Source organism: Echinops telfairi, unplaced genomic scaffold (assembly GCF_000313985.2).
Source record: "Echinops telfairi isolate 266 unplaced genomic scaffold, ASM31398v2 ScPeMD7_7458;HRSCAF=8496, whole genome shotgun sequence".
NCBI classification, from domain to species: Eukaryota; Metazoa; Chordata; class Mammalia; order Afrosoricida; family Tenrecidae; genus Echinops; species Echinops telfairi.
In genome coordinates this window covers 4,645,636-4,658,664 of record NW_022111358.1, presented here as the reverse complement: position 1 = coordinate 4,658,664, position 13,029 = coordinate 4,645,636, and the positions used below count along the sequence as shown (strand labels likewise).

Sequence of the window (13,029 nt, the reverse complement as noted above, 5' to 3'; positions counted from 1 at the left end):
GGGGGGGGGGCACGATCATCCTTTAGGAGTGGGGCGTTCAGGTGTCTAGTGTTTTTCCGTTCTGCTGCTGCCTGTGACAGTTGCTTGCCAAACACGGGTGGCCTCCGCACATTTGCATACAGGCTGGGAACCGCGGCACATGGGCGGGATCACAAGGTCTGAAGCTTTTCTGAGCGCACTGCCAGGCCGCTGACACCGACAGCAAATCCCAGCTCGGTGGCCCGGCTCCTTCCCGCCCCGCCTTCTCCCTTTGAGTCCTACTATCTAGCTCCTGACCCGGGCTGCCCCTGCGTAGCTGACAAGATCAGACAAGATCACAGCCGTAGGCAGTACAGCTGCTGGCAGAAGCTGGTGGCCCCCTCCGCAGCTGCTGCTTCCTGTGTCTGCCAGTGTCTGGCTTGTCAGCCACATCCCCTCCCTGGAGCAGTCTTGGTTAACCAATTCCACCTCGGCCCACCGAGCGGAAGATGAAACGCGCAGGGCTGCTCCCAAACTAACAAAGACAGCAGCCATTACCTGGTCCCCGTTCAAACCCCGTCCCCAAGGTAACTGTGAGAGCTGATGCTGCCTGGGACTTGTAACCGAGGGCAAGCCTGGAGCCTGTCCTCCCCACTCCACCCTGCCCTCTGTCCGGCTATAGAAACTAGTAGAAATGCCTGCTCACCCATGACCAGGTCGGCCCGCCAACGCCTATGCAGATTCCTATCCAGGCCTGGCTTCCTGACCTCCGTCATGTCCGAGGCTTCAGCTGGGCTATGGAGAAGCCAGCAAGGCCTTGGGGAGGAATCTTCCCTGACCTACGCCTAGAGCCGGGTGCAGCCAGGCTTGGGAAGAAGGCAGAGCGCTTAGGAAATGCTCTCTACTCACTGATAGGCATTCAGGGAGTTGGGAGCTGCCTACTTGTCTAGCCCTGGGAGTCTCCATCCTCCGTTACTGGTCCCACTCTGACCAATCCTCTCCTGGCTAGTCTGCTTTCTTCTTCCCTGCAGATGTCCCTGACGCCCTCGCCTTCTCCTGCCCCAAAGTTGTAGCCTTAATCTGAGCAGGAAACGGGGAGAGGGAGGCCCCGAGCACAGAGGTGGGGGGTGGGGGTGGGGGGGAGAAATTGATGCAGGATGAGCAGTCTGTTTATTGGGATCTAAGAAAAGCCATTAAGAAAATCAGCACTTAAATGATTTTCAATCTGCCCATGGAAGTCATCTATCTTCATATTGGGGAGAAAAGACCCGTTCTCCGATCCCAGTCTTGATTGACTGATTTCCAATTCTCTAAGCATCTCCCACCAGAGCCTCTCACCTATCTCCCATAATGACGGCCTTTGCATTTCCAGGCAGTGTTTTACATTTATTTCCGATTTGCTCTTAATGGTCAAAAATCTCTCTCCAATCCAAGGCATTTCTCCAGCAGTGCGCGGTTTCCCTCAGGCCAAATAGCTCAGCTGTGATCCACGGAAAATGAGAATTTCCCACACGCATCTCCGGACCAGGGGAGGGTCCAGCATCACGAATTCAGATGGAAATTTCCCCACTGTTAGATCAATATCTGGGCTAAGAAATAAATGCCACGGGGGCAGAGAGCTGGAGCAAAATGATTACAATCGGCACAATTACACTCACCTCGCTGATTACTCCCAGGGCTGGGAGCTCCCGTTTCATCTGCCACAGGACGACGGGGGAATTAGGACACCACTCGGCACTTCATAATTCGACAGATCTGCCCGTGGTCTTGGCATGAGTGCGCCCCACCCCCACCCCCTCCTCCCCACATACAGTATAATCCCGTAAGCGGAATTCTTATTTCCAGGAAGGAGGGAACAAAAAACGGATGAAGGGAGAGAGGGGAACTCTAATCTCAGCGAGTCCGAGGGGCCAGGGCTGGGGCTGTTCTGTGGCATTCGTGGGCCCTGGGTCTGACGTGAGGTCTGCCAGGGGAGAGAGAGGGTTAAGTCAGGTCTTTCTCAGGCCTGGTCTCATTCGGCAAAAACGACTCAAGGACATTCTGCCTTGGTGCTTTCTGCAGGCTCCTCTTGATCAAGAAGTTTGCTAAGACAAGCTCTCATTACCTGAGAACCGGTTTGATATTCTTGGTGGTGAGGGGCGGGGTGCGGACCACAGAAAAAGGGCCGTCGGCTGTCATGTGGGGAGTGCTACAGCGTCTCTCCTCTGACAAGCTTTGAAGAGCAGGAGGCTCGTGTTGCTATCTCACCAGCGGTGAATGCTGGGTAGGCGGGGGCCATGGCAAATGGATTGGGCGCGCTGCGCGGCTCTGTGTACTGACACCGGCCCCAGGGCCCACTGTGTCCTTGCCTCCTCCCAATCTTCTCTTTAATCCCCCCAACCAGATAATGTGGGATTTGGAAGCATGTAATATCCATGAGACTCCATTATAGGCTATTACGAGCTTTGTATGCGGTACCTGGGGGCTGTACCAGACTGCGGCTGGTCACTGCGGTGGCTGAAGCCAAGAGAGGCCACAGGGATGGTCCCAAGGCTTGACCTTCCAGGCTTCGCTTAGGCCCCGACTCCCAGCCCCACCAGGAAACCCTGGTCTCTTGTGACGGAGAGATGGGGTGCATTCTAGAGCAACAGCTTTCACAGACCAAGGAGAGGAATCGCACAGGCACAAGGAGGCGGCACGGGGGAGACAAAATCACAGAATGACTGCATTGATTGCCAGAGCCCGGGGGACCCCAGACAGTGTTCCTGTGCCTCTGCCGGATGTTATTCGCCTGAGTTCATCTTCCCCATGCAGTCGATCCCTGCACGCGTGATATTGGACATGTGATTGGCATTTGGGTTCGGTTTCTTTGTTTAGTGTTGCCAGCTTAGGCTCCCTGGCTCTGCCCACTCTATGTGAGTGGCAACCTCAGGTATTGCGACAACCGAAAAATGGCCCCCAACACATTTCCGGTGCCCCTCGGGGGAGGACAGCACCGCCCCATGTGGAACCACTGATAGTTGACTAGGCATTTGTCCTGGAGGACGAAGCTGGGGCCCTGAGGGGTGGGTGACCAGAATGATGTCACACAGCCAGGACTAGAGCCAGAGCCAGATCTCAATGGTGGCGACGGCGGCATTGCCCTGAGATCGGAAGCTGTGCTACTTGTATTTTCCATACCAGCAGGGTGAGCCTTGGTAGATGGGGTTCCTGGGAGCTTCCAGGCTAAGACAGGCTAGGAAGCCTGGGTGATCTACTTGCTTCCCCAAACTAGCCAGTGACAACCATGGATCCCAACAGAACCCAGCCTGATCGCCATCCGTCCCGAAGGAGGCGCCGGGCCAGGTATCCCTCTGCTCTGCGTAGGGCTGCTGTGAGCTCTGGCCCTGCAAGGTGACTGCCGCTGCCCTTAGCTTCCCAGGCTGCCCGAGCAAAAGGCCACAAGCTGAGTGGGGTGATAGCGTGAACCGCATCCTCTCCAAATACATGTCCACTTGGCCTGCCCACGATTCTCGGTTATCCTCCGTTCTGTGGTCTGAGGATCATCTTGTAGGTTGTAAATCCTCACCTCTAGTGGGGGCGCGGTGGGCTGCGATCTGCAAAATCGGGTGTACCCCACCAGCAGCAGCTCTGCAGGAGAACGGCGGGCCTTTCTACTCCCGTCAGCAGTTACCGTTTCGGAAACTCACAGGGGCAGTTCTACCCTGTCCTATCCGGGTCACTATGAGTCAGCCTGGACTCGATGGCCGTGATGAGGGTAAGGGATGGGTTGCATGTTGAGTTCTTCTCTTTTGAGGGAGAAGAACGTGAGCAGAATGAGGGGCCTGAGTGCCACTAAGAAAGAAGAGCCAGGAGTAGGGCAGTCCGTGGGGACACTCCGAGAGCCAGAGGAAGGCTGAGGGCGAGGACCCCCCCCCCCACCAGAGCCGGCAGAGAGGAAGCTGGGGCCCTGAATTCAGCTTCCCAAACGGTGAGGGAATACAGTTCTGTTTGCTAGAGCCATCCTCGTGCGGTATTTCCGTGACAGCAGCTTCTGGAAGCAGGACTGGATCCTCTCGCTGTTCTGGGGGCTTGTCCAAAGTCAGGGCATTGGGAGGGCCGTGTTCTTTCAGAAGGTTCCAGGGTAGGTTTTGTTTTGTTTTCTTCCCAACTTCTGGTCACCCAGGCATTCCTCACCCCTCTCCTGGCTGCTGTTCATCTCCGTGTCTGCTCCCTTCTTTGATAAAAATACCCTCCTTTCAGATGGTTAGGGCCCATCCTATTCCAGGGCAACCTCCTGCAACAGCACCGAGAACATCTTCAAAGGTCCTATTTCCAAACAAGGTCACATTCACAGGTGCCAGGTGCCAGGGGGCAAGGGGCCCTGTATCTCTGGGGAGGAGACAATCTGATCCATCACATGGTTCTTCTCACAAAAGGAGGCAAGCCTCTGAGAAGGCGCTGAGAGACCGAGCTAGACACACAGGAAGAAACCACACACACCCTGACCTCCCCTGAACAACGAGGGTGGGGGAAATGCGCAGCGGGTGGAGAGGGGAGGAGAAAGAATAGCTAATGGAGATGAAAAGTGTGGATGGGCATGGAGCAAGAGCAAGAGGGGAAAAAAATCCCATCAAACGGACTGAAGGTCTACTTCCAAGGTGCAGAAGCTAAGGCAAGAGTATGAACAAACGGCAGGAGCCGGGCTCCTGTGCTCACCCAGCTCTCCCTATCCCCCAGGGAGACTGGACTGCTGCTGCTGGGACTGAAGGAGCACCCAGAGTTCCGGGCCTTCCAGGCCACTCTGTCGAAGCACGGGGTGGCGCACCAGCATCTTCCGTCGGAGGAACTGAAGCAACGCTTCCCCAACATCCGGTTGTCCGGGGGAGAGTCGGGGCTCTTGGACAAGTCTGGAGGAGTGCTGTATGCGGACAAGGCCCTCCGAGCTCTCCAGGTGCCATACACAGCATTAGGGGCAATGGGCCTCTCCGGTCTGGGCATGTGGGCTCCAATCAGCCGTGCTGGGCCCCCACCCTATGAGAGCCTTGGTCGACTCAGCCCTGACCCTTAGGGCACTTTGATCCACGCTGCTAAACCAGCTGTGGCCCTGTCGAGTCGATTCCAACTCATGGAAGCTCGTGCGTGGCAGGTAGAACGGTGCTCCCCAATGGCTGCTTTTTCAGGAGATCGCTTTCTAACGAGGTCCCTCTCAGTGGGTTTGACCAGCCAGCATTTCAGTTAACCGCTGTGCATGTTAACCAATTGTTCCACCCAGGGGCCCCACACACCCTGCTAGGTCTTCTCGAAGGAGGAGAGGAGGACTAGAGCTTGTTTCTCGTTGCTGCCCTGAGAGGGACTCCATCCACCAAGCCCAAGCCTAAGCCCACTGCCATTAAGTCGGTTCCAACTCACAGAAATCCATAGAACAGAGTAAAACTGCCCCGTAAAGGGTTCCCAGGACTGTAATCTTTACAGCCTCACCCTTCTCACAAGGAGTGGCTGGTGGGTTTGAACCATCGACTTCGTGGTGAGCAGCCCAGTATGTAAACTCCCTGCCCCACCAGGACTCCTTAGGGTGAAGCACAGGTGTAGCTTATCTGCCTCTCCACCTCCCTACCCTTTCAGGATGCAGTACGGCAGCTGGGAGGCATGGTGCACGATGGAGAGAAGGTGATGGAGATCACCCCAGGGCTCCCAGTCACAGTAAAAACCACTTCCAGGAGCTACCAAGCCAAGAGCTTGGTCATCACGGCAGGCCCTTGGACCAACCGGCTCCTCGCTCCCTTGGGAATTCAGCTCCCTCTCCAGGTACGTGGCTGGAAGTCCGAGAGTTGGCACGTTACAAAAGAGGCCTTGGGAACAGATGGACTCACGTTTGACTCTCAGGTCTGTCACTAGTGGGTGCCCTTGGGCAAATCAGTTCACCTTCTGAGACTGTTTGATCACCTTTCAAATGGAGGTTGGGGGTAACAGCTACCTCCACAGAGCTGTTTAAGAGTTATAAGATTACACACACACACACACACACACACACACACACACACACACACACACGCACAGCTCTAAGGAGACAATCTGGCCTGTAGTTTAAAAAAAAAAAAAGGAAAATCCCAACTCATGGGAAAGTACAACTGTGCTCCATACGGTTTTCAAGGGCTGGTTCCCCTGGAGGGAGGTCACCAGGCCTTTCTTCTGAGGCACCTCGAGGGGAAGGAGGGCCTCCAGCGTTTTGGCTAGCAGCCAAGCTCATGACCTGATTCATGACCTGATTGCACCACCAAGGGACTTTGGCCAATACCAAGCGCTCTGTAAGTGTGTTATTAACTCCTGGAGAGAGAGGCACACGGGCTGGGGCACAGTCTCTGGGAGAAGAGAGAGAGAGCGAGAGAGGGGAGAATTTTGTGCATTGCAAAGTAAAGCACGGAATGTGTGAATGTCTTGAGAATTAGAGGAAGCCAGGAGGCCTGAGGGAAGGTGGACATCAGACTTATTAAAGGGCTGCAGTACCTCAGGAGGACACGCCCTCCTGGTCTAGAGAATTCTGTGACCTAGCCTCTTCATTTCTCACTTCCTCTGCCTGCTCCAAGACCCTGCGGATCAACGTGTGCTACTGGCGTGAGAAGGTTCCTGGGAGCTATGGTGTGGCCCAAGCCTTCCCATGCTTCCTGGGCCTGGGTCTGGACCAGGCTCCTCACCACATCTACGGGCTGCCTGCGGGAGAGTACCCAGGGATGATGAAGGTGAACAGGAAGGGCAAGGGAAGGCAAAAGGAGGTGCCCACACAGACATGGGCTAGCTGCTTTCGTTTTCCCCAGACCCCCTAAAACCACACAAGGGAGCAGCAGAAGCCTGCTCCACTATTCAGTGTTTGCAACACAAGCCCCTCAACTGTCCCAGCAAAGGAAGCCCTCCTTTGGAGGGGCTTGCCTTCCTAAACATAGTGTGTGTGTGGTGGTGGTGGGGGGGGTGCAGGAGGAGAAGGGGCCGTGTGGACAGCAATGCGACCTCCTACGGCAGCACACAGCATCCTTCAGAACTGGGGAAGGCTGGGATGATGGATGGGGGATGCTGTGTGCAAGCCTAACCCAGGTCCTCGGCTGGGTGGGTCTGCATGGAAGGCCCGGCCCTCACGGCTCACTCGACTCTGATTGGAAGCCAGGTCTGCTATCACCACGGCAACAATGCAGATCCCGAGGAGCGGGACTGCCCTTCGGCGCTCTCGGATAGCCAAGACATCCAAATCCTGGGCCGCTTTGTCCGCGATCACTTACCTGACCTAGAACCTACACCTGCCATCACGGAACGCTGCATGTACACGGTACAGGTCCTCGCAGGGTCCCGCAGAAAAGTCAGGCCAGGGAAGTAGACACGCTGTGTGTCGGTCAGGCCAGGCTCTGTTTGACCCCTAGCCTAGCCTGGGACCTCCACAAGCGAGCTCATTCCTGAGGTTCTGCTCACACCCACCTGAGAGGGGCCCATTAGGGATTATTCATCGTCTTTTTCATTAAGGAACTAGGCTTACGCCTGGCAATCCGGCACTGCATTTCCCAGAAGAGCTCTAAAAGATCTTCTGGCAAGATGTGACAGTTAAGTGGGCCTTGGGGGAAAGAGGGAAGAGACAGATGTCACCAGGGCCCGAGGCATCTTGGCTAAAGCTAGTTTACAAGCAGGAACTGAGCACCTACTGTGTTCCTGGCTCTGTCTGAGGAGAGAGGCAGACGGACCCATGAGAAAGAGGGGCGAACCCAAGGGGCAAGGCCTTGCTTGGCATGTGGAGAACCTTTCTGGGCCTCTTCCTCACACCGCGGCCCCCCCCCCCCCAAGACCCTGGAAAGAAGTCTAGACCAGTCCCCTTCCTTCAGAGCCTGTACCTGTCTCCTCCCTCTATCCTCAAAGGACCCAGGTGTGATTGTGTCTTTCTAGAACACTCCTGATGAGCACTTCATTCTCGATCGCCACCCAAAGTATGACAACATTGTCATCGGAGCTGGATTCTCTGGTGAGCCTGAGGAGGGGAACGGGGCCACCTTACAGCTGAGCCATCTCCTTTGTGTCAGGCACGACGGCAGTTTCCAGGCTCTGGGCTGGCTAGCTAGGTCCTGGAACCTAGAGTGTGTATGGGGTCTGGACACTTGGAGAAGGATCGTGCATGGTGGGAGGCAACTTCTGGCTTCGGGGTGCAACCTAGAGAGGAGTTAGTTCTAGCTGGGCAGGAGGGACTTCCAAGTAGCCCCGCCTCTTTGTCGCTGAAGATGTGTGACAACCTCTTCTCCTCTTGCCAGGGCACGGATTCAAGCTGTCCCCGGTGGTGGGCAAGATCCTGTGTGAATTAAGCATGAAATCGACACCATCCTATGACTTGACCCCTTTTCGAATCAACCGCTTCCCTGGTCTTGGCAACACTCAGCGTTGACCCTTGGCCAGTGGCTCCCCTTGTGTGCACTAGGTGTGGGAATGAAGCCCGAGGCCAGGGAAGAGGTCTCAGATGAAGGAACTTGTGGACAAACGTTCAGATGGAAGCCTTTCTTTGGCCCCGCTTGAGTAGCCTCTGGCCCCTTTACTGTCCCCGGCCAGTTCCCAGCCCCACTCTTTTCTTGCACCAGATGGCCAACCCCATATTTTTTAATCACAGAACAGTAAGGATCTCTGAGAGAACGGCTCGGTTGAGAGCGGGCACAAAAGGCATTGGCTCAGAGACCAAGGCAGTTGTAAAAATGCTCTTCCCGGGGACATGTGATGAACTTGAGATGGAATTGACTAAATCTGCCCCCAGGGAAGGTAAATACAAAGATTGCTAGTGGATCGTCCCTGCCCTTGAAGCCGCCTTTCCTAAAATTAGAGCCTTCCTCCAGCACAGAATCCCGTAAAATCTGACTCATCTTAGATGCACAATAAATGTTTGCCGAACAAAATTTGTTGAACAAACAAATGAATAAATAATGTCTGTGGTGGGCTTCCTTTGCCATGTGACCTTGTTTCTTACAGCCTCTAATTGTCTAACTCAGCACCACAGAAGCCATTTCCCCAGGAATTCCTGGAGTCTTTATTTCTTCCAGGCACGGTGCTCCCTGTCTCGGAAGCCTTTGTCTCCTCCTCATCCTCTCTCTGTAAAGATGCTCGGCTCCCCGGTCTCTCATTAAGGTGTATTGTCAGGTCTTTATGAAGATGGAGCTGTTATACCAGAAAGAGAGAGACACACTCGCTTAGAAACCCTGTTCAATGTTTGAATGTTAAATGTGCCATTTTATTATCATTAGGATTGCTCCCACTTAATGAAACGGCATTAGCTCCGAGTCGGCTGGTCTCCTTGCACTAATTGCTTTGGAAAAGAACAGGCTCATAACTACCCCGGGGTGGCGGGGTGGGTGGGTGGGAGGTGATGGGTGTGACCAGGGACCCAGGCCGGGCTGACTATCTCTGCTAAAACCCAGGCAGGTTAGTCCAGTTGGACCCGAGAGAACAGGAGCTAAAATTCTGGGGGAAGAGAAAAACCAGGAGTGGGTGGGGTGGGGATGTTTGGAGGAGTCCCTGAGGAGTGATGAGTGGAAAATGGGAATAAGAGGAAACATTCCCAATGGACATGCAACCCAGGGAAGAGGACTCTTCCTTGCCTTCGTCCTTCAAGGCTTAGCACTGCTCGGTCTAGTGAATTATCAAGATCTAGCCGAACTTGTCAGCCACCGGCCATGTCTGCTTCCTGGGGGACCTCAAAAGGTTCTCTCCTTGTCAGGCTTGTTCCCATCTGTGAAATGGGAAGACTTGTGCTGATCAACTCTATGGTGTGGTGTGGTGGTGGTGGTGGGGTGTGTATGAAAGAAGATCCTTCATCCACTCATGAAGCCTCGGCTACCCGCCACGCAGTGTGCCGGGGCAGGGCGGTGTATCAGGTAAGAAAACAGAGGCAAAGCCCGCTTTATGGAGCTGAACGGCTAGGGCGAAGAAGACACAGAAGCAGCACCTGTACGTGGATTATATCGGCTCCTGGAATGTGCTAAGTGCTATGGGGAGAAGAACCAAAGCAGGGAGGGGGGATAGGGAATTCTGGGATAGGGGCTGCAATTTTAGATGGGGGAGGTCATCTCCCATCTAGTAGGGCTCTTGGAAGTGGGGGTTCTTGAGTCAATTTGGAGGAAGAGGGAGAGTGAATCATGCAGACACCTGGATGCATGTTAAACCAGTCAAACCCAGACTCCCTGCCATCGAACCAGTTCTGACTCACAGCGACCCCATAGGACAGAGTCGAACTGCCCCATGGGTGTCTGAGACTGTCACTCTTTAGGAGAAGAGAAAGCCTCATCTTTCTCTCACGGAGCAGCTGGTGGTTTCAAACGGCTGACCTTGTGGTGGGTAGGCCAATGAGTAACCACTAGGCCGCTGGGGGCTCCGGGGTGCATGGGAAAGGGTGTTCTAACGTTCTAAAGGCACGAGGAGGCTCAGTGGAAGAACAGAGTTGGGGACCCCTCCTGCTCGCAGGTGGCCCCTGGTGCAGCTCTTGTTCTCTGTGGCCCCCTCCTCCCCCAGCCAGCTGCAGCACCCCCCTTCCAAAATATCCAGCCAGATTCAGCTAGTCGGTGACAGCTAGAGGAGGGGACCAATGTCTACAGGACAAGTGGGGGGACGTCTGGCAAGCCCTGCCTGAGCTGGCTCAGGCCCTTTCCAAAGGAGACTGCTGTGTCCTAGGAACAGAGAGTGCTCAAGGGGCAGAGGGTGAGGAAGTCTCTGTAGGAGGGGTCACCCAGGAGCCCAGAGGAGCCAAGGAGCTGGGAGAGTCAAAGAGAGGTGATGTGCCGGCCCGGGCTTCCCCCCTCAAAGCCAAAGGAAACGGGGCCAGCACGGCCAAATAGGAGGAAGGGAGCATTTCTTAGGTGGGGGTGAGGCTGGAAGATAGCGGGGAAGAGGAGATGTGGGGGATCCCGAGTCTGGGAGGAGAGGGAACATCCTTGCAGAAGAGGTGCGGGTCAGTCGAGAAGAAGGGTTTGCTCAAACAGACCAACCAGCATCAGCTCCGGCTTCTCTTCCGTGCCAGCGTGGCCAGCATCGCCTTCCAGGTAACCCTCCGTCCCTTCAGAATGGATGGGAACCCAAATCGATTGGGCAGGCAGGGACTTCTGGGAGGGCAGCTGGGGTCTGTGCGGGCTGCAGGGGAGAGATAAGGGAAGTGGAGAGAAAGAGGGCCTGCAGTGGTTGCCAACCAGACCATGGAAAACAGAGGCGAGCTAAAAATAGATTGGGGGTGGGGTGGGAGGCGAGCCAGGCCGGAAAAGAAGGGAACGCAGAGGCAATCCACTGGATCACAACTCTGACCCAGTTTTTTCATTTCTTAGCCTCAATAAACTGAAAAATTAGGGGGTCGTGCGGCAAAGGGGGAGACTGGTGTCGGAGACCCAGGGGGATGCAATTTGAGTCTTAGACAGACGTGACCGTGGGTCCAGGTGAGCCTCCGCGACGTGGAAAGAGGGACTATCCAAAACACCTGATGCCGACTCATAGCGACCTTATAGGACAGGGTAGAATTGCCCCTGTGAGTTTCTTTGCGGGAGTGGAAAGCCCCTTCCTTCTCCCACAGAGTGGCTGGTGGTTTCAAACTGCCGATCTTGCGGATCACAGCCCAAGGCCTAACCACTACACCACAAGGGCTCAAGATACAGTATAGACAGACCAGGGGTCCTCAAACACTTTAAACAGGGGGCCAGTTCACTGTCCCTCAGACCCGTTGGAGGGCCAGACTATAGTTTTCAAAAGAACTATGAACAAATTCCTATGCACACTGCACATATCTTATTTTGAAGTAAAAAAACAAACGGGGCAAAAACACCCGGTGGGCTGGATAAATGTCCTCGGTGGGCCGCATGTGGCCCGCAGGCTGTAATTTGAGGACGCCTGGTCTAGATAGTTTAAAAAACTAGTTACTGTAGTGCCAGCTATGACTCATGGCAACCCACGCGTGTCAGAGTAGAACCGTGCTCCAATGGTTTTCAATGGCTGACTGTACTTGGTCACGGCAACCCACGCGTGTCAGAGTGGAACTGTGCTCCAACGGTTTTCAATGGCTGACTGTACTTGTCAGTAGGTCTCCAGGCTTTTCTTCCGAGGTGCTTCTGGGCATAGACTGTTGGCACAAGCCAGGGGCTTTGATATGGACAGTTTGTATTAGCTAAACTGGAGGGTCACTGGATGGTGCAAAGGGTTTTGCTCGACTGAAAAACCCAAAGCCCAAACTCAACTGTCATCTAGTTGGTTCTGACCCATGACAGCCCTATAAGACAGAGTCCAAACTCCCTTTTGACTCTCTGAGGCTGAAAATCTTTATGGGACAGAAAGCCTCATCTTTCCCCCTGGGAGAGGCTGGTGGATATGAACCACTGCTCTTGTGGTTAGCGGCCCAACTTGTAACCCATTATGCCACTGAAAATCGGTGGTTCACTGCATCCAGTAGCGGCTTCTGAAATGATGACCACTAACAGCAGCTCTCAACCTGGGGGTCGAACGACCCTTTCACAGGGGTCGCCCGATTCATCACAGTAGCAACATGACAGTGATGAAGTAGCAACGAAAATAATGTTATGGTTGGGGGGTCACCACCACAGGAGGAACTGTAAGAGAGGGTCGAGGCCCGAGGAAGTTGGAGGACTGCTGACCACTAGGAAAAGGCCACGGAGGTCAGTTCTACTGTTAACACATAGGGTCTCGCCATGGCCTCGGATCCAACTGCACAGCATCAGGCTGGGTTTTGTCTTATCGGAGGGTGGTGGCCCATAACAGGCCCAAGAGCTGAGAAGAATGTGACTGTCACTTGGGAGGAGCTTCAACTGTCTAAGGCCAAAGAAGGAAGCGAGGTGAGTTTGCCCGGAGGACAGAAGGTTGCAGGTTGACTTGATGGTGATGTGTCTTTCTCAGAAGAGTGCTGGAAGAGAGTTTAGCTCTTGGATAGTCTATTTCAGTAATGGGTTTCCAGTGCAGCAGGCGGGATGTAGGTTAGACCTCAGGGAAGCCACCCCCCTAAGTAGGCTTATGAGGTACTAAAACCATGTGCATACCTGTGGGGGGAGGTCAGATGAGCAGGCATCCCCCCACTGAGGGCAATCAGTTGCCAGACTGCTGTCTCATCCCTCC

At 54.6% G+C, this 13,029-nt stretch overlaps 1 protein-coding gene across 1 annotated transcript in view; it reads left to right on the top strand.

Moving 5' to 3' along the window:
* The window catches only part of PIPOX (pipecolic acid and sarcosine oxidase), a 15,359-nt gene extending 6,473 nt beyond the window's left edge, over positions 1-8,886 (top strand). The window contains exons 3-8 of the mRNA XM_004707325.2: positions 4,657-4,870; positions 5,542-5,724; positions 6,504-6,656; positions 7,076-7,234; positions 7,840-7,915; positions 8,199-8,886. Coding sequence (XP_004707382.1) covers positions 4,657-4,870; positions 5,542-5,724; positions 6,504-6,656; positions 7,076-7,234; positions 7,840-7,915; positions 8,199-8,329 — 916 coding nt within the window. The 3' untranslated portion in view covers positions 8,330-8,886. The remainder of the gene's footprint in view (positions 1-4,656; positions 4,871-5,541; positions 5,725-6,503; positions 6,657-7,075; positions 7,235-7,839; positions 7,916-8,198) is intronic.
* Positions 8,887-13,029: the final 4,143 nt, after the last annotated feature.